The sequence below is a fragment of the Papaver somniferum genome, chromosome 1 (assembly GCF_003573695.1).
Source record: "Papaver somniferum cultivar HN1 chromosome 1, ASM357369v1, whole genome shotgun sequence".
In the NCBI taxonomy this organism is placed as follows: Eukaryota; Viridiplantae; Streptophyta; class Magnoliopsida; order Ranunculales; family Papaveraceae; genus Papaver; species Papaver somniferum.
In genome coordinates, this window is record NC_039358.1 from 245,518,664 (window position 1) to 245,538,581 (window position 19,918).

The 19,918-nt window shown below is 37.5% G+C and overlaps 2 protein-coding genes, 1 long non-coding RNA gene and 1 pseudogene across 6 annotated transcripts; 1 reads left to right on the forward strand and 3 right to left on the reverse strand.

Moving 5' to 3' along the window:
• The first annotated feature begins 4,625 nt into the window (after window positions 1–4,625).
• Window positions 4,626–8,177, forward strand: LOC113323588 (eukaryotic translation initiation factor 3 subunit E-like). The gene is made up of 8 exons (XM_026571912.1): window positions 4,626–4,932; window positions 5,036–5,187; window positions 5,290–5,517; window positions 5,618–5,739; window positions 6,078–6,297; window positions 7,268–7,410; window positions 7,595–7,732; window positions 7,824–8,177. The coding sequence occupies exons 1-8, from the start codon at window positions 4,725–4,727 to the stop codon at window positions 7,918–7,920; spliced, it is 1,308 nt and encodes a 435-aa protein (XP_026427697.1). The 5' UTR covers window positions 4,626–4,724; the 3' UTR covers window positions 7,921–8,177.
• LOC113275703 lies at window positions 8,020–10,219 on the reverse strand (annotated as a pseudogene).
• Window positions 10,220–11,518: 1,299 nt separating this feature from the next.
• Window positions 11,519–15,168, reverse strand: LOC113323628. 4 transcript variants are annotated; one of them, XM_026571962.1, is made up of 6 exons: window positions 13,626–15,168; window positions 13,478–13,546; window positions 13,049–13,408; window positions 12,887–12,926; window positions 12,274–12,810; window positions 11,519–12,190 (listed from the first exon to the last, which is right to left on the reverse strand). In XM_026571962.1, the coding sequence occupies exons 4-6, from the start codon at window positions 12,888–12,890 to the stop codon at window positions 11,838–11,840; spliced, it is 894 nt and encodes a 297-aa protein (XP_026427747.1). In that variant the 5' UTR covers window positions 12,891–12,926; window positions 13,049–13,408; window positions 13,478–13,546; window positions 13,626–15,168; the 3' UTR covers window positions 11,519–11,837. The 4 variants fall into 4 exon arrangements, with proteins under 4 accessions (XP_026427747.1, XP_026427757.1, XP_026427735.1 ...); XM_026571972.1 differs by lacking the exon at window positions 12,887–12,926; XM_026571950.1 differs by having other exon boundaries at window positions 12,887–13,408.
• A 2,222-nt stretch (window positions 15,169–17,390) lies between these two features.
• Window positions 17,391–17,985, reverse strand: LOC113323688. The gene is made up of 2 exons (XR_003347776.1): window positions 17,891–17,985; window positions 17,391–17,801 (listed from the first exon to the last, which is right to left on the reverse strand). It is a non-coding gene; the product is annotated as an uncharacterized LOC113323688 (long non-coding RNA).
• Window positions 17,986–19,918: the final 1,933 nt, after the last annotated feature.

Genomic DNA, 19,918 nt, shown 5'->3' on the forward strand with positions numbered 1-19,918 from the left:
TGTAATCCTTTTCGTTATTCTTGATTGGGAAAATCAGTTATCAAACAATTGAACAGAAAAAGTTTACTCATGCTTTGCTCGAGATCCAGCAGTAAAAACACTTTGATAAATTAAATTAACAGATTAATTAAACCGTTCACAAATTCAATGGCAGATCAAGACGGTGCTGGATCAAAAACGTTCGTCATTTTGATGCTAGATATAAAAATGCTCGAGTAACACTTGAGTTAAAAGAAATCAGTGTCCACGACGAATCTAACCTCACAATTCAGACTTGTTTGGTATTGCTGTATTTGAGTTTTGAAAAAACATTTCTTTTTTCTGTTGTGCGCTGTCGTGTTGTGTGAAGGGATGACCATTTTCGCCATGCCCGAACCCATCCATGTGGGTATCCGTCCTATTTGGATAGGATTTTACCCGGATAAATGAGAATGGAGTCGGGTATGGCTAATACCCAAAATCTAAGTTACGGGGATGGGATTCTAGGTCCCCGCCCCCTACCTTTCATGTTATAAGGGTTTAGACTTTTATGTAAGAATTTTTATCGAATTTTTATAATTCCAACGCTTAGTTGAGATTCCTTTCATTTATTATATTCTTGATTGTTCTTGTATATTCATCATATCGCTCTTTTATTGTGATCACACAAGAGGGGAGCAGATAATGAAATGGTTAACATAGACGAAGATAGAATGAAAGGAAAAGTAGAAAAACTAATAAGTCATTTATAAAAAAAATTTGTTCACTATAAGATGAATTTCTGAATTTAAAATTTTAGAATGTGTTGTTCTTATGTTATTATTTTTGTTCGAATCATATTTAAGTTTTGATTATAAAAAAAATTATCTATTATCTCAGTGTTACAGATAATCCATGAGAAAGCCGGCCCATATGGGTATTTCTCACACCCGCCCCGCCCCAATTCAAATGCGTAACGGAGTGGGTGTGGATTTTTTTTGACGAACATGACAGTGATTGGGATGGCATACCCGCCCCATGGACATCCCTAGTTGTGCGGGGTAAAAAAACAGGTAAACATTTGGGGAAATATAAATTAAAGTTAAAGTGGATTATAAAAGAAGGAACAATCGAGGGATACTCTCATAAATTGGGGATACTCACCATTATATGAGGCTAAATTTTGGTTAAGGGGAGTTCTAGCTTGGTATCCCCCAATTGTGCAGCAAATTAAAAAAGAAAAACTCATCTGATCTAATCAAACAACAGATTCATCTTCTCCATTATTCCCTTTTCAATAAAATGAGAATATCTGAGTACTATCAACTGCAACAAACAATATGGAATCAATGCCTATTCTAGTTGAACCGATTTCGCTTTCTCTGTTCAGATTGAGGCACATTATATACAGAAATTCCATCGTTCTGCTGTAACGCATCTAAATCACCGACATAATTGGTTCCAGACGAACCCCAAGGATCAGCAGCATAACCACAATTATAATACGAACCCAAGGATCAGCAGCATAACCCCAATTATAATACTCAAATTTGCTTTTGGGGCAGCCTCTAGAATTTTGTAAGATGTCTTAAAACTTATAGCCCTTGCACCGCCAGGGGAGACTTCTAAATAACGGACACAGACTCTCGTTTGATGCTCGCAAGTCAGATATGCCGAATTTTAGACAATGTCAACAATATATATAGACACTAATGGGTTAGTAGCCCTCCTACATATACTGAGTTTCTCGGATCAGGTCTTATTGTATTGGTTTGATGGGAAGACTCTTGTAATCTACAATTTGCAAGCGAAACATCTCAAGGTCAAAGTCTAAAGTCTAAATCGATTAACTGGTCTGGTCACTGAGTCAAATCTATTCAACTCAGACTGACAAGGTAACTCGACTCAGTCAAATTAACTGAGTCAGGGTAAGATAGACTAGTCATCCAACTAACTAGCTGAAAGATAAAGGACCTAAGTCAAATCACAACTAAGCTCAAACTGAGCAATCATTCCTCCCTGTCATAGTTCTCAATTCAACTCTACTTCATTAACATTTCATTTCCATCAAACTTAAAATTATAAATTCTGGAGTGCAAACTGATAAGCAGAGCCCTTGTTAGTTGAGAATAAATTACCAAGAATTACCTTTTGAACCGAAATAGTCGGACTATGAGAAGAAAGGTAGTAGTAGGCGCTAGTATCAGCCATGGTGTAAATGCCAAGTCCACCATCTTTGATAGGCAAGGTAGCTAATCGCTGTTGTAAAAGACCAAACCCTGCGCCATCACCAATGATAAGAAGTCTTAAATACTTAAGTAAGTGATCATCGAAACAGGCTGTGGCTGACTGCAGGGCTGCCAGATTGGTAGTACGCATTGCAAAATTTAATCTGGAAACTCCAGTGCAATTGCGAAGCAAAAGCATCTCACTTTGGGGATCTTTGAGTTTCTTGATTGCAGACATCAAATGAACAGTTTTATTCACCCTGTTCAACATCATATCACTGATAAAGTTCAAATCTAAACTCACCGGTCCACCCGAAAGTTTAACACCGTTAGAAGGTCTACCAACATCCGCAGGGAAAACACCATCATCCGTGCTTCTGGGATCAGGAAAAGGCCAAAAGACTGTAGTTTTTTTAACATTAAGATGTAAGCCCCTGCTTGGTCCTTTAGTTTCTATGATGCTCAGAGCTTTAGCTACCTCTAACGTGTCACCGATAATTGTACCATCATCAAGGTACCAAGCATGCAAGTTCAGTTTGCACCGAGAAGCAATAGTCTTCACCAGAGGGTGAAGAGTCAGGGCAAAAATCAAGGGACCGAGAGGGTCACCTTGCTGAACACCAAGTGCAGAGGACAAAATGTAATGATCATAATAGAGTTTTGCAGTCCTCAAATAACAAAATTCCACCCAACGAGAAATACCCGGACAATGAAGGACCTCCTTGATGAGTTGGGATCTACTAACCATATTGAAAGCATTTGAAAAGTCAATGAACAACATTGACATATTGTCTAAGTGACCATTTATCTCCATTAAGTGATTTACAACGTGTAAAATGCTTTCCCCACCGGAGGGAATACCAACCCTGAAATTTCAGATTTTGCTATACAATTTAGTTAAAACTTTAATTTATCGTTCACTAAATTGCAGATTGTTTCAATTTGGAAGTTGGAACCTTTGGATCTTTACAATTAAAAATTTGAAATGCTTGTATCTTTGTCTCGTATAATAAGGTCAAATAGTTCCACCTTAACATAATCAAAGTGTTATAAAATTGCTTATCTGGATTTTTCCTTATCCAAAATGAAACTTGCAGGGTACTGAATAACATGTTTCTCAACATCTCCCCCTGTATCCAAGTTTACTTCTCCAGATTTAACCACAATGCATGCAGCCATTTTAACTATATATACAACCATTCAATTTCACCCATATATCATGCATTTCCCTTGTTTCCACATATATTCTCTTTCTATTTCTGTGTTCAAGTTTTCCCTTCTTCTTTAGAATATAAATTCTTAATGCGCTTAATCAAGTACTTTCATAGACTGTACTATCTATGTACCCTAAAGAAGGAAACATTATCTATCAATCATGACAAATGCATGATCTTATAGAAAACTGGTTAATAAAGCACACATAAATGTGTCAAAGAGGTAGATACAGCAAAATGAACTAAGCTAGTGGATACATGATAAAGTAACCAATAAGCATCTTACTATACATTGAGTGGTTGTATACATACCCAAAATGATTGCTATTTGATTGAGAAACCATCGGTCATGTGCTTTAAGTGGAGAAACAGATTTCCTTCATGTCAGTTGAGAAGGGATTTCGATGGTTTTAATCACTATGACCAAAGTTTCTTGAACTACTTTGGTTCCCAGTTTCAACTCCTCCCTCGCATTCGTATATTCTTTATTTAAGTTCATTGTTGTATAACTTGGAGTTTGTTAAGTTACATCGTTGAATTTATCTTCTCCTGTGCATTTGTTTGAAAGAATAATTAAGAACCCTGGTTCAATTGCAGATTCATATATATCATCCATTTCAATACCCTTGTATTTATCCCTGCCGCCATCTTATTGTAGATTAAGAAATCCTGCATCAATTGTTGTTTGGTTGGAAATTTCGTTTTATTTTAGAAAATCCTTTGAGACTTTATTGCTTTGCTTCGGCTGTGCATCAGTCATTGGTTCCCCAAATGCATGGCCCTGTCCATCATGTTATGTATTCCAACATCATATCCTTTTGTATCTGCATCTCCATCGCCTGAAATTCAAATAACCTTCTTTTATGTGAGCATCATTATCGTTGGAAATAAACAAAATCAAATCAAGAGGCTTACATGTAACTTTCTTTTCATGGTTTGTCTCTTTAACATCTTTCTTCTCTTATTTTCATCTCTTAAGTTTCTTCGTATGAACACCTTTGTGATCCTTCTCTTCATTCATGATTTTGTTTATGGAAAATTAGACACTGAACAACTTGTAGAATAGAATATAATTCCGGACAAACTTCCAAAAATTGTCACCAACTTGTAGCCTTATAAGTAAAAAAGATCCGATCCAAACTCGACCTTGACCGACTGTATTGACTTTGACCTTCTCTAAATAAATCGAATCGTGTGTTAAACTTATCTCTTTTACTCGCCTTTCTCAGTTTCCATCAGTTTTAGGGTTTTTCTCTTTCTTCCTCCCACCACCACTGCGCCGCTAGAGGTTGTTCTTCAGCCTCTACAACAACAACAACCAATCATGGCGAATCATGATCTGACATCAAAAATAGCACTAAACTTAGATCGACATCTCGTTCTACCACTCCTTGAGTTTCTTCAGGAGAAAAAAATCCATCCCGATGTTCAAATCCTCAAAGCTAAAGACGCTCTTCTCAGCCAGACCAATATGGTTGATTATGCTATGGATATTTACAAGTCTCTTCATCAAACTGATGATGTTCCTCAAGGTATAATATAATTAACAATTTTTTTTTATTATCTATATTCAGATGTTAAAATTAGGGTTTTTTGATGTAATTGGGGATTTTTTTTGTTGATTGTGTGTTGTAGAAATGATTAATAGGCGTGCTGAAGTGGTTAGGAGAATGAAATTGCTTGAAGATGCAGCTGAATCGATTATTACTTTCCTTCAAAGCCCAAATATGATTAACGAACCACGTCCTGATAAGCAGTATGTTCTTCAGTTGTTACAGGGATACCAGGTAAACACCCTAGATTCGTCGATTTTGTATGGAATGCTTGAATAATTTTTTAGGGTTTGTGTGTGAGAGTCTAATTTTTGGTTTTTTTTTTTGAATGAGTAGATTGGTGCTGAGCAAATTGAGGCATTGTATCAGTATGCGAAATTTCAATTTGAATGTGGAAATTACTCAGGTGCAGCTGATTATTTGCATCAGTACAGAGCAATTTGTACCAATCCTGATAGAATTTTGAATGCATGTTGGGGAAAGCTTGCATCTGAGATATTGATGCAGAACTGGGATGAGGCTCTTGATGAGCTTAATCGGTTGAGAGAGATTATTGAATCAAAGGTTCGCGCTGAATTTTTTAGTTTTCTTTTGTTATTTGTTTGGAGTATTTTGGTTTCATCTTCTATGTTGTTTTGTATACTAATTGGTGTTTTTGGTGTAGAATTTCAAGAACCCATTGACTTTACTCCAGAATAGAATCTGGTTGATGCATTGGAGCCTCTTCATCTTTTTCAACCATGAGAATGGAAGAAATGGCGTCATTGATCTATTTCTCAATGACAGGTATAGGCCTTAAATACACTCTCTTCATGCTTATTAACATTTCTTCATCCCTCCGTAGTTTTCTCGTATTCACATATTATGCATTGTGTTGGTTTTTCACGGAATCCTGTATCCTGATTATCACTTAACTGACCAGTATTTCTCTATGGATACATCGGCATTCATAGTAGGGTTCATGGCTGAACACTTGAAAATGTTCAAATCTCTGCTGATTTTTCAACCTTTTAATTACCGTTGCACGGGCAGTCGATTTCTCTTAATTCGTTAGCCTACTGTCTATGTATCTCTTAATTCCTTAGCCTATGGTCTCTGTATATAAAGTCCATGTTTTGCTGCAGGTACATGAATGCTCTCCAAACAAATGCACCCCATCTTTTACGTTATTTGGCAACTGCATTGATTGTTAACAAAAAGAGAAGGCCTCAACTCAAAGAGTTGATCAAAGTTATCCAGCAAGAGCAATCTGCATACAAGGATCCCATCACTGAGTTCTTATACTGTTTGTATGTCAACTATGACTTCGATGGTGCACAACAGAAGCTCCGTGAATGTGAGGATGTAAGGGTTCTGTTCTCAAGGTCTTTGCATTACATCCATTTTTTTTTTGACGTTACATCCATCTGGTTTATCCTATTTCGCAACTAATAGACCTGAAAGGTTGACAACAATCAAATTCTACATCCTTTGTCATCTAGTATCGTCTTAGCCGTTTTGGCTTATACATTGTAGAGTTATTCGTTGGTTTGCAACTCCTAAAGTTCGTCGTATATGGAGTTTTCAATATTAATGTAGTCGTTTGTGTTACTGTCCCTCTACTAAGCCTTATTCAGCGGGGCGGTAGCGTATATATGTTTCCCTAGCTTATCATCAGTATTCAGCGGGGCGGTAGTGTATATATGTTTCCCTAGCTTATCATCAGTGGCTTGCATTCTGGGTCTCTGTCAGATAGTTGATCAGTTGGATGGTTGACAACAATCAATTCCACAACTTCTGTAATCTAGTCCTAGCCATTTCTGCTTTTGAATTATTCGTTGGTTTGCAACTCCTAAAGTTTGTCATATTTGGAGTTTTGAGTAGTAATGTCATCCATTGTGTTACTGTCCCTTGGATTCGTTGGTTTGCAACTCCTAAAGTTTGTCATATTTGGAGTTTTGAGTAGTAATGTAATCCCTTGTGTTACTGTCCCTCGGCGTTAGTACTTGTATTGAGGTGGAACTAATTTATTTTGCTTTTCCTAAATTACTAGTAAGCAGTATTCAGCAGGGCGGTAGTGTATATAAATTTCCCTAGCTTATCATCAGTGGCTTGCGTTCTTGGTCTCTGTCAGATAGTCAACCACACTTTATCTTCTTTGTATTTTTGCCGTAAATAATTCTCTGGACATCATGGTGGCCAAATGTTACTAGTACCCGAGAGACAGCTTTTTTAGTTATTTACTTCTGGTCCCATGGTTTACACTTGGAGTGTCATTAGTTCTTTCTCTATGCTAGTTCATGTTCTGAATTGTTAGATTGTTTTTGCTGAATAGGTGATTTTGAATGATCCATTCCTTGGTAAACGAGCTGAAGAAGGAAACTTCAGTACTGTTCCTTTGAGGGATGACTTTCTTGAAAATGCCCGTCTCTTTATCTTTGAAGCTTACTGCAGAATTCACCAGCGCATTGACATTGGGTGTGTATCATTCTTTCTCAAGTCATGTTCAAATCTGCTTTATTTGAATAAATTTAATGTTGTTTCCGTACTTTTAATATGTTATACAAGGCATTGGCTAGGTGATGTAATCTTGTTTTCAAATGTTGTTTAGTGGTGTTTTCTTGTGAATGAGTTGACATAATTATGCTCTATGAATTTACAGAACTCTTGCCCAGAAGTTGAATATGAATTTCGATGAGGCAGAGAGATGGATAGTGAATCTTGTTCAGAATGCAAAGCTTGATGCTAAGATTGACTCTAAGCTAGGAACTGTTGTAATGGAACCCACTTCTCTCAATGTGTAAGTTTCTTCTTCTCCATGGAAATAATTTATCATTACTGGTGGTAGAAAACCTGTGTATCTAATTTCGTTTTCTGTTTCTCATATCCAGGTATGAGCAGATCATTGAGAATACCAAATCACTCTCTTTGCGTACCTACAAATACGTCAATCTTGTTTTAGAATCAGCAGCACCACCGGTAGTATAGCGACAAAATTTGTGTTTGTGTTGGAGCTCTTGAAGTTTACTTGTGTGGTAGGAAGGAAATTTGGTCTCAGTATTTAGTTTTTGTTTACTTGTTTTTGAGTTTCACCTAAAGCATAAAAAACCAAGAGTTGCAGGTGAACTTGTAAGTTTAATATATGTCTTTTTAGGATTCTTTGAAAGATAAAATACGGTTCCTGTTGATTTATGGTTTTCTATTATCTGCACTAAATTATGAAATTACATTTAATTCGAGCGGTAGTATTTTGGTTTTCTATTATTTTCCCATTGTCAATAGAGATGCACATTCTTTATTGATTGCAATTCTTTTACGGCCTGTAGGAGTTTCAATAGAACACATTACGCCAAGTTTGAAATTTTTTGTTAGAGTCTCGCATAATTTGGCCCTCTTTTCTGGATTGATGGTAATCTTTTGGTAGTTCACCAGTGTAGGATCGACGATCTGCATAACTCCAGTATTAAGAGCCATCTTTGCAAAACTATGAAGGGTAAGGCCATGTTTGAACATTAGGCTGTAGGTCTCCTTCCAGTAAACAACTCCAACACCATGATACCGAAGCTATAGAAGTCACCATTTGTAGACACCGCTCTACCCATTTCGTACTCTGGATATGAAATCAAGATGTATTTAAAACGAGTTCGATGTCACGAGTTCGATAAGCCTACAATGGTGAAAGTAAAGTTTATACCTGGAGCAACATACCCAATCCAGCCCTTCATCCCAAATGAAGAATTGCAGTGATTTCCAGACTCAACATTGACAATAACTCCACATAGAAACTTAGCTGATACAAAATCGCTTAGATGCCCATTCATATCCTCGTCAAGTAAAACGTTGCTTGGCTTTAGATCACAGTGAGCTATTGGTGTTTGGCACTGGCGATGAAGATAATCTAATGCAGACGCAACATCAATGGCTATATTTAATCTCTCTATAAATTTCAATGGCCCTTTTGTTGACCTTTGATGTTGTACATGATTAACCATTGGGTGCAACCAGTTCTCAAGACTCCCATTAGGCATGAATTCGTAAACCAGAGCTTTGAACTCGTTTCCCTTACAATTGACGCTAGAACAAGAACATTGCGATGTCGGATGCATTTCAACGCTTCACATTCGTCCTTGAAGCTTTTTAGAGCTCCTCGTCGTTGAAGATCTAGTACTTTCACTGCAACCACTGCTGTTATGTCCTGGCTGAGCGTTAAAATTCCAACGTAAACAGAACCATAACCACCGACTCCGACTAAATTTTTTGCGGAGAATTCATTCGTTGCTCTAAGAAGCTCTTTGTATGAGAACTTCAGGAAACATATTACTAAATGGATATTCAGAAGGGGAAGGTTTGTATGGGACTTCTCCAAGCATAATACTTACTGGAGATTCAGAAGAAGAAGGTTCAATTTTCGCTTGTCTCCTTGAAATGAATTTGACAAAGGAACACAAGATAATAACACAAACAACAACTCCAGATGATATTAGAAGTAGCCTCTTGAGAGGAAAATCTTTGTCCAGTTTCTCAGAGATACTTATCTCTGGGCAACTAGGTAGTTTAGTAAAGGGATTCCTCCGCAAAGCTCAGAGTTTCCATGATATGAAAACGCACTTGTGTTCTTGAAAATCCCTTTTTTTGGTACTTCACCTGAAAAGTAGTTCGAAGACAAATCCAGTGTCTCTAGGGAATGAAACGACTTGAGGTATTCTGGAATTGGACCTGACAAGTGATTTCTGTAAAGGATTAACTCTTGAATTCCCTTTAAACTCTGTAATGATAGAGGAATTACCCCTTTAAGATTGTTGTCATTCAAATAAAGGCCTTTTAAATCAAGACAGTTCGCTAGAGAGCTTGGAATTTCACCAGATAACTGATTGTATGACAAATCTAAATACTGAAGCTGGAATAAACGGCCAATTTCTCGCGGAATTTCACCCTGGAAACCGTTGTACATCAGGCGAAGAGTTATTAAGAATGTAAGATTTCCTATATCTGGAGGTATAGCTAGAAAACTTGAACCCAATTGCGTATGCCTTAGTTCCAAGACCGTAACCCTTCTTGGATGTTCCCGATTACATTTAAGTCCTGTCCAACTACAATGATCGGAATCGTTCCACGAGTTTAGATATCCTTGTTGGTAGTAATAATATGTAAGCTCACTTTTTAGCTTAAGTAAAGCCAAGCGATCAGTTTCGTTTCCATATGTTAAGTCTGACTGAAATGCTTCAGGTGAATAATTCAAGGACAACAACGAAACAAGGGTGATATAGATGATTAATAGGAAACTCATTTTACTAAATTCTTGATGAGAAGGTTTGATAACACATCGCAGGTAGAAGATAGACTATTTTCAAAACGGAAATGCCAGACAGAGACTCGACTAAATCAGAGTCCAAGTCAAATAAAGGACTTGGAAAAAAAACAAATTAAAAACAAGGATATATCTTCATCAACGTCGACATAAGACGTCGATTGAACATCGTCTGACTAGTTGAGCACGACATGTGTAGGGGTAAAATACCGCACAATCAATAAGGGCGGTATAAAATGAATGACGCACTGGATGACGTCACTTAGTCACATGAAAATCATGAATCTATATATGCGGTAATTAGAAGAATGATGCGGAAACCTAACAAGGAACGAGCGAGAGGAACACACACCAAACCCAAAAATAAGGGCTTTATTAGCTGTCATCCACTAATGCAAACCCTATAAAAGGGACTTAATGCCTTTGTATGCGGAGGGAGATCTTTTTGGAGAGCTTCGCTAAGAAACTTAAGAGAGAGAAAATTGTTTGTTCTTCAAGTTAGGGTTCTTATACCATACTTTGTATTAACATCTAAGTAATAATAATAAGATTTGAGTTGTTCATGATGATTTCTAAGCACTTAGAGAGATTTCATACTTGGGTGTAGGTTGTGGGATTTCTCAAAACTACAACATGTAAATCAAAGCTATTCTCATATGGTCACACCTTGAATTCCTAAGCATTTCAAGTGAGCATCTTTTAGATTTCCAACGTACATCACCCATTGACCAAAACTGAGTTTTTTTCCTTATTTTTGAGGTTTATAATAAGTAACCTTAACAGAGACCATGACATTTGCGGTATTAATCCGAGCAACCGCATCAAGAGAGAATTCTAATAGCCTTTTCATACCCCGAGGGAATAATCTTAAGGATGATTGAGCAAGGGAAGCTAAATCACTTCTTAGCTGCACAACAACAAAATTTACCACCACCACCTGAAAGACCCGCACCTGACATGGAACTAGCAAAGAACACCTTCCTGATTGAAGTAGGAGTGCATGCGAAAGACATATATTAGAACTCAATCATTCACTCATCTAAGAACATATAATACTTTCATGACAATGTTCTAAGCAGGGTCCATGCGAGAGATACTGAAGGAAGGGAAATATTCAATCTGGCGAAAGTTTCGCACCTACGAGACTGGCAAAAACAGACAATTTCATTCAGTGCAGAGGAAATCCCAGGAGGAGAAGAAACGCATGAAAACCCACTGGTTGTAAAATTAGAAATCATTCCAAAATCAAGCACACAAAAAGATGATCATGTCAAGGCATTGGCTATAAACAGTCTTAATAGACTCAGGGAGCTCAGTTGATATATTGTTTTGTCATGCCTACAGACCATAGGAGGAAAGGACGCAGACTTGATCCCGTCGACATATAAAATTTATGGCTCCAATGGAACAACAAATAAACCTAAAGGAGAAATAACAATAAAAATCCTATTAAAAAACATAATGACGGAGATATTGTTTTGTGTAGTTGACGCGGAGTCATCTTATAATGCCCTCATAGGCATGCCATAGTTGCACAATATCCTCGCGGTAGCTTCAACATTCCATCAGTGTATTAAGTTTCCCCTGCGTGGTATGCTCACTTCTTGCCTAGATTATCTTCAAAAGTGTCTCTTACAATATCAACCTCATCCTCATCCTCCTCTTCAGACTCGGTCCCTTCACCATCCTCAGCATCAGTGTCAGACACATCGGTACACTCTTCATCGGGAGGAACGAAGGAAGGCTCAATATGTAAAGGCTCAATACCATGTATGTCGCAGATCATCTCCATGGTACTTTTAACATCATCATCTCCCGCGCGAACTGCTTCATTTTGCAGGTTACTCAGCAAAACCCTAAGTTTCTTCTTCAACATGAGATATTTGGTATTCCTAGCTGACAGTTGAGACTTCAAGGATTCGATCTCCTCAAAATGCTTCTTATCGCTCTCTGCAAAAAAGAACAATTAAAATTAGAGACGCATAAATCAAAAGCGAAAATGACGCACGAATCACAAAAGGAATATGGACGACCTTCTTTCTCAAGAATAACTGCTTTAACCACTTCGGCGTGATCTAACTCTAAACTAGCATTTATGGCTAAACCTACCCTAGTTCTATCAATAACCCTAGCAGCCCACTCGAACTCAGTATCATTTCCAATGAGCAAGCAGGTGCGAATATCCTCTTCAAAGGCGGCAAGTTCATCTCTTTCGCTCATGGTTTTATCCCTATCTGTTTGCACTTGAAGAATGACATTATGAAGCTCCTTTAAACCTTCAACACCTTTAAGAATCGCCTTATACCTCTCGGTAATAAGTGTGTTCTTCTTCGCATCTAGATCCCTAACTTTCTCCTTCTCCCTTTGAAGGCGATCTATGAGAGGCCTATTTAAGGTTAATGTGGACCTATGATCACACATGAGAAATTCATATTTTGACCTGAGTTCTTCCAGGCTGAAATTCCTTAATCTATCACCTGGAAGGTTATTAAAGGAAGCATTAAGATGCTCTAAAAGGGCGTTATCTTCAACAAGAAAGTTAAGGGCTTCATCAATTAAGCTGTAAATCTCTGCGAACAACAAAAGTTAAGGACGCGATTAACCCACGTGAACAGACCAGAAGTATGAGAAAAGATAAACACATACCCATCAAGTCATTGTTCCTCTCAAGGGATTAAATCCTCCTCTTATTACCAGAAATAGCAGCATGAGCAATGCGAACACCATGAATTGATAATTAAATAAAAGGAAGAGTACGCAAATGAAATATAACCCAAATCATAACCTATGTGTCGAAGAAAAACTTACCAACATCTCGTAAGCATATTGAAAATCTGAAGAGATAAAAGGGGCAACCCCCCTAAGTGAGTCGTGAATCAGAGAAGGGGAATTGCAGATGCTGACAACCGCACGACATATCTGTTGCTGTGCGTCATCCCCGATAGTAGACATCGGTTCGGAAAAGAGGTTGGACAAAAAATCCATAGATGATGAGGATGAAGGAAAGGAGGCGTCATCACGACTTATAGTGTTTATGGGCTTGCGGGGAGATCGTTTTCTTTTCTCTCCACCACCAGTTTTTGGAGCAATTTCTTTACCCTTCCCCCGAGTCTGTAAGGGGATATCTTCTTCAGAGGAGGAGGCGTCATCAGGGTCCTCTGCGTTCATCTACGGACACGAGAAAAGATAAGAAATAAAGGCATTAATATCGTTAGTCTGAAAAAAGATGTTCCTTACTTCTCCCTCGTGCGAAGCTGACGCATCAACTAAGTCCTTTTTCTTGGCCTTCTTGGTTAACTTCGCGACCTGGGAATAATGATAAAATGGTAAGAACAGGAAAAATGCACTGAATAAATAAAGGTGTCAAGCGTGAAAGTGAGCATACCACGTCCTTTTCCTCAGGCCATTTGAGATCCCAAGGGTGATAGTCAGAGAATGTTACAGGAAGAGAAATAGCGGACGCATCCTCATTCCTCCCAGTGATATAAGAACCCTCCAGAATAATTGGATAGTTCATCCATTTATCGTCCTTTGTGTGTCTGCGGTGTTGTTTGTAGAATAGTGGAAATCAACATCTCGCATGATCATATTCCTATCCTCAATGCCGTCCTTCCGTTGTAGACGAATAACCCAGCGAAATTTATCATTCTTTACCATGTGAGTATCATAGTGGGCGAAGAAGTTATCTAATATATAACCCGCAGGGTTAATGGGAAGTACAACTCGACGTGGATAAAGATGGAAGTCCTGCTGCGCGGCGAGTATACTCTACCATGATTCTGATTAGTCACCACTCAACTGAAAGACACCGCGTTGGAATTCGGGATGTGCGAGAATCTCATAAAAGAGAGGAATTTGAGAACTAATAAGAGGAATAGGGAGACCCGACCAAGCGAAATAATCACTGTTCGTGGACCCATTTCTTCGCGCGAAAACCACTCAGGACCATTCTTAGAATCAGGAGCACATCTATGCGGTGTTGATAATATAATACGGCGAGGTTCAAATTCAGCCTGCAACCTCTTAAATTCCCTAACATTCTTCCAACCGACGGGGAGACCCATTATTTCTGAAAGAGGAGAAGGAGAATACAAGAGGATAATAAAAGAACGATTGGTGTATCAAAACAAAAACAAAACGAAAGGAAGATGACGGGGAGCACCGACGAGAAGGAGAAAAAACATATATGAAAATAGAGAAGAAGAATATATGATGATCAAAGTCTTGATCAAGATCTTGATCAAGATCCTGATGAAAACAGAAGAACAACAACAGAAAAAGAAATGCAGAGAGAAAATGAAAAAAAGAAGAAGAAGAGAACGAGTATACATAGGATGGCTGGACCCTCTCCCCGAGGCAGTTTCTCTCACCCCTTCATTAATTAAAAGTGATACTTATCATAAATGTGTGAATATTTCAGAATATGTGTCAGCAAGACAAACGATGAGATGGAGACGTGTCAGTTCTCATGCCGAGAACCCGGAAAAAAACAGTTAACAAAGTACAGAAAAGTAGGCGGGTGCAGTTTATAAAATACTCATTCTTTTTAAAAGAACAATGCTAGAAGTGGGAAAATATAGGGGTAAAATACCGCATATCAATAAGGGCGCAAAGATATGCGTTTGGCAACAGGCGAGTATCACGCACCATTTATAATATGAATGACGCACTGGATGACGTCACTTAGTGACATGAAAAGCATGAAGATCTATGAGGTAATAGAAGAATGGCACGACAACCTAACAAGGAACGAGCAAGAGGAATGCACACCAAACCCGAAAATAAGGGCTTTACTAGCTGTCACCCACTAATGTAAACCCTATAAAAGGGACTTAATGCCTTTATATGCTGAGGGAGATCTTTTTGGAGAGCTTATCTAAGAAACTTAAGAGAGAGAAAATTATTTATTCTTCAAGTTAGGATTCTTATACCACACTTTGTATTAATTTCTAAGTAATAATAATAAGATTTGAGTTGTTCATGATGATTTCTTAGCACTTAGAGAGATTTTATACTTGGGCGTAGGTTGTGGCATTTCTCAGAACTACAACATGTAAATCAAAGTTATTCTCACATGGTCACACATTGAATTCCTAAGCATTCCAAGTGAGCATCTTTTAGATTTCCAACATACATCACCCATTGACCAAAACTGAGTTTTTTTCCTAACTTCTTCTAGTTTATTTGAGGTTTATAATAAGTAACCTTAACAGAGATCATGACATTTGCGGTATTTATCCCGAGCAACCGCATCAAGAGAGATTTGTATTAGCCTTTCCATATCCCGAGGGGATGCTAAAACAGTGAACAATGATTCAGAATTAGTACTATATGATATGATTGCCCCATTCATATTCTCAAGAGACATACATATTGTTTATTGACTCTAACCATTAACCATTTCCATTTGTTGGTTTCGAGATTCAATGAAATCCGTAACACTGAGTTTCAAAATCTCGGTTAACACATAACTTGCCCTTGTTGTCACAATTGACTCTATGAAAAATGAGGTTCCAGGAGAGGCAAGACGCCAAGACCTTTGCCTCGCCTTGCCTAGTGCCTAGGCGCGACCAGAAAATAATAGTTCAAGGTAGTGGATAGTAGTAATGAATATCAGTTTGTATTAAATGAACTCAACTTACAGAAGATAATAGAGAGACAACTCTATATATAAAGACAGACATAAACTAATCAGATTGGCCAGGCTGTAACCAACACAGATAAGACACATGGACCAATGACAGAAAGGGTAAGATACAAGACAAAAATAGAGGATCAAATGACACTACTATTAGCCCCCTAAAGGTGAAGGTTCCTGCAATATTTAACCTTCAACTTGTCCCTGAGGAAAGCAAACCTAGACCAGCAAGATCCTTAGTAAAAACATTTGCCACGCGGAAAATGTCATTGAATAATGTATCAGTGTCATCACCTCAAGACACACAGTTAAATATGTTTGGTTAGCTTTTCAATCATCACCGGTAACAGAATTAACCACTCTGCATGCAAAGGGAACCGTATTTGGACCCTAAGCGAATTAGAAAGACAACCAGAAATATTTTAGATCTGCTGTCTTAGAATGTTAGAATTTAATCCGGTGCGTAGGCATCGGGTTAGTGGCTTGTACTAAAATAAAAACGAAATAGAAGCTTGGAAAACAGTAATAATTGCGGAAATAAAATCAGAGGGAGTCATATAGAGAACTGAGGAAAAATTGACTCACCGTGAAGATGATGTAGCAACAATAGTCGAAACGGACAAGTCTTGATCTGCTATGGGAATAGAAGTAGAATTGTAGAACTCGGAAGAAGAAGAAGATGAACAGAAGAAGAAAAATAAAGAAACAAATTTTTTTAATCTTTTTTCTGGATATTTATCCGAAGAAAACAAGTAAAGACATGCAGCTTGAGAATGGAAAAATCGTCGAACACGTGTAACAGTTACGCGGAAAATACGAAAGTGTGTCGTGTAAGATAGAGAAGATGAAAAGACAGAATTGACACGAAGTTTTACTAGAATTCTCGTAATATTCCACTAATTTATATTGTAGGAATGGTAATTTATTTTATAAAAAGAACTAGTGATGATTGTTAATTATTGATTCATATTATAGAATGGACTAGTAATACGTGTTTATTATGGAAATTCATATTGTAGAATAAATTCTTCATAGGTATCGGCATTGTAGAATCTAATAGTATTTCATATCGTAGAATGAACTCATAACGGTGTTCATAAATATGCTAGCCTAGAACGGTGAATACAAGGATGCATGACGGATGTGTGTTAAAAGTAAATGACATTTTCTTATTCAATAATGCACACTACATGATTTGATTTGAGCTAGATTGATTGGAAATTACTTTATATTACGATTTCGCATATTTTGTGAATGACACTATTTTTTTCGATGGCACCTAGATATCATGCACCCAATGCACCCAACATTAGGTGGCATTGATAGAGACCCATGCTTCTCCTAAATTCCACCCATGATAAAAATGACACCTAATGTTGGGTGCACTGGGTGCATGAAATGTGGGTGCCATAAATCACGGTTCTTCTTTTTTTGCATACCGTCGTAATATTGAACAGAGAATTCTTTAAATTTTCTGTATGGCTACCTAATTTAGCTTAACCAAATCACACATAAAACAATATTCCTTACTGCAATCCAAAACGATAGTCAATGACAATCACAACGAAGAACATAGCATCGAACAACGATGCTGATTAAGAAAAGATCAATACTAAGAAAATATAATCAACAGATATAGATAGGCATACAATAGCCTAGCTGGTACATCACAATCTTATTGTATATGGATACTAAGCCGGTGATGATTGAGCAGGTACGTCCATCTGAGAAGAAATTGTTGGTGTTTAATCAGAGATGCAACATGTGCAATGGTATGTACGAGGAAAAAAAGTTATGTCATGGTAGCCGGATCTCAAAAGCTTATCTCCAAAGCGAGATTTACATTCTTCTTCACAGTCTTCTTTTATACTTTTTACGTTCCCATCACGTTCGAAGTCCAAACAGGACTCAGCATTCACACATCTACAACAACAACAACAAGAAAATCAGTTACTAGACTTAACTTAAAAGAGTGGAAGAAGATACGAAACAAAGAGGGAAACTTAACTTACTGCTCGGAATTCAACAACATAATCAAAACCAGAAACAGACCAAGAAAAAGTGGAGAGAAAGTTGTTTTTGCCATGGTTAAGAAGACTAGCTTGAGTTTCTGTTTCCTCATCTAAGGTGTCGTATTTTTTTTTTAAATGGCTTCACAAAACTAGCAAAATATCTAAGAAGCCAAGTCTTGCATGATCACTCCATGACAAGGACTGAACATACAAACGACACAAAGCAGCTCAAGGAAAAGTCTGGCAATTTGGATTATTGGTTCTAAATCCTAGTGACTTTTCCTCGATATATAAAATGGTAAAAATATAATCCTAACCCAATTGTTTTTTGTTTTTAACTCTTTGGTGCTTTCCTTATTACACTGTTTCCTGTATCTATGGGGGAGGGAACTCAAGTGCTCAACTTGAGCTTGGCAACTCCGAAAAAACCGTTAAGGAAAATCGCGAACTCTTAATAAACGCTATAAAATATTTTCCCTTACGGGTCCCTCTAAAATATAGAGCAACCCCTTTCTCATAGATTTTACAAAAGTAGTGAATTTCTTTATATAATGGAATAAAACAATTTAAGAAGTAAAACTCCCCGATGTGGGACTAAAAGGTTTATATATTTTCTTAAAACTACTAAAAATTGGAAACTCCACGATGTGGGACTAAAAAGTTTCATTCACAAAATAAAACAATAAATTATAATTTTTTTATTAAAACTTTAAAAAATTATTTTTTTGTTAATCGTTTTCCAACAAGTAATAAACAGTAACATTGTTTTTATTTTTCTGAGTTACCAACTTCAAGATTGCAAGGGACAGTTACCAAATTCGTTGGGAATTACTAATGAAGTAAAAACTTCATATATTAATAGTCTTAGGATTTTAAAAAATTATTAATATATGAAGTTTATTAATATACGGAGGTATTCCAAAATAAATGATTTTTTTTTCTAATTAAAGTACGTAAATGATAATTGGTATGGATGCCTTCCTTAATCATTCAAATGAACAACAAATCATATATGACTTTGACAATAACTCCAGGAAGGAAGACGCGGAGTGAAGTGAGACTGAAATGCGGGTGAGAAATTCATTGATAACGAAACAACGGTGACGCAGATGATCAACAGAAAACTCATCATACTGAATTAAGATGACAAAGTTTTAGTAATCACAAGTGCTCTTATGAGTTGGTAGTAGAGGATAGCAAGAGATATTCACATCCACAATTTTCCTACACGGAAATACAAATAGATTGTAGCCAGGCAGACTCGACTATATCAGAGTCAAGCAAAGACTTGGAAAAAAATACAATAAAAACAAGGGTATATATATTGATCAAGGACATATCATGTGAGTTGATCATGACTTCACTGGGACCATCGTCCGCCTCGATGAGCACGGCATGTAATGTATGAGTACATTGGATAATACATCTTTTCTCATCAATAAGTTGTGTAACCGAAATTAAGTTACAAGTTATCTGAGGCACATAAAGCACATTCTCTAGTCTCAAACCCCCAGGAAGGATAACAGTTCCTATCTTCTCAGAAAGTGCATACTTCCCATCTGGAAGTCCAATAGTGCATGCCTTAATATCTTTTATCTCTATCATGTCATCCCTTTTATATGTGACATGATTTGTAGCTCCCGTGTCTACAATCCAAACAGTTTTATTCTTCTTACCTTGGAGCTAAGGCGTGGATTTTCTTGAGTTTACTCAAGCACCTGTTGAAGCTGTGTTGCTGTGACTCCGGTCAAACCTGACGCTTCTGATGAGGACGCTCCACCTGACTGCCTTGCGTCTGATATATTAAGGTTGTGTGCTCGAACCTGGTTGCCTGCACCTTGTCCTCGACCACCTCTACCACCGGTAAAGTTAGTGCCACCACGCCCTCTACCATTGGTTCTGCCTCCTCGACCAGATCCTCTTCCGCCTCTAGGTCTGTCTCCCCACCATTCTGGGTATCCAATACGTTGAAAACACCCATCCTCTGAGTGTCCATCTCTGATACAGTACTTGCAATGCTTGTTAGGA

What these genes read in the sequence shown, in the direction of transcription:
- LOC113323628 (XM_026571962.1), bottom strand. An exon ending in AGTTATTCTTGAGAAAGAAG is followed by an intron (nt 12,191 to 12,273) that starts GTCGTCCATATT and finishes TCTTTTTTGCAG; the next exon opens with AGAGCGATAAGAAGCATTTT.
- LOC113323588 (XM_026571912.1), top strand. Translation starts at nt 4,725, where the DNA reads ATGGCGAATCATGATCTGACATCAAAAATAGCACTAAACTTAGATCGA. An exon ending in GAGAGATTATTGAATCAAAG is followed by an intron (nt 5,518 to 5,617) that starts GTTCGCGCTGAA and finishes TTTTTGGTGTAG; the next exon opens with AATTTCAAGAACCCATTGAC. An exon ending in CACCAGCGCATTGACATTGG is followed by an intron (nt 7,411 to 7,594) that starts GTGTGTATCATT and finishes ATGAATTTACAG; the next exon opens with AACTCTTGCCCAGAAGTTGA.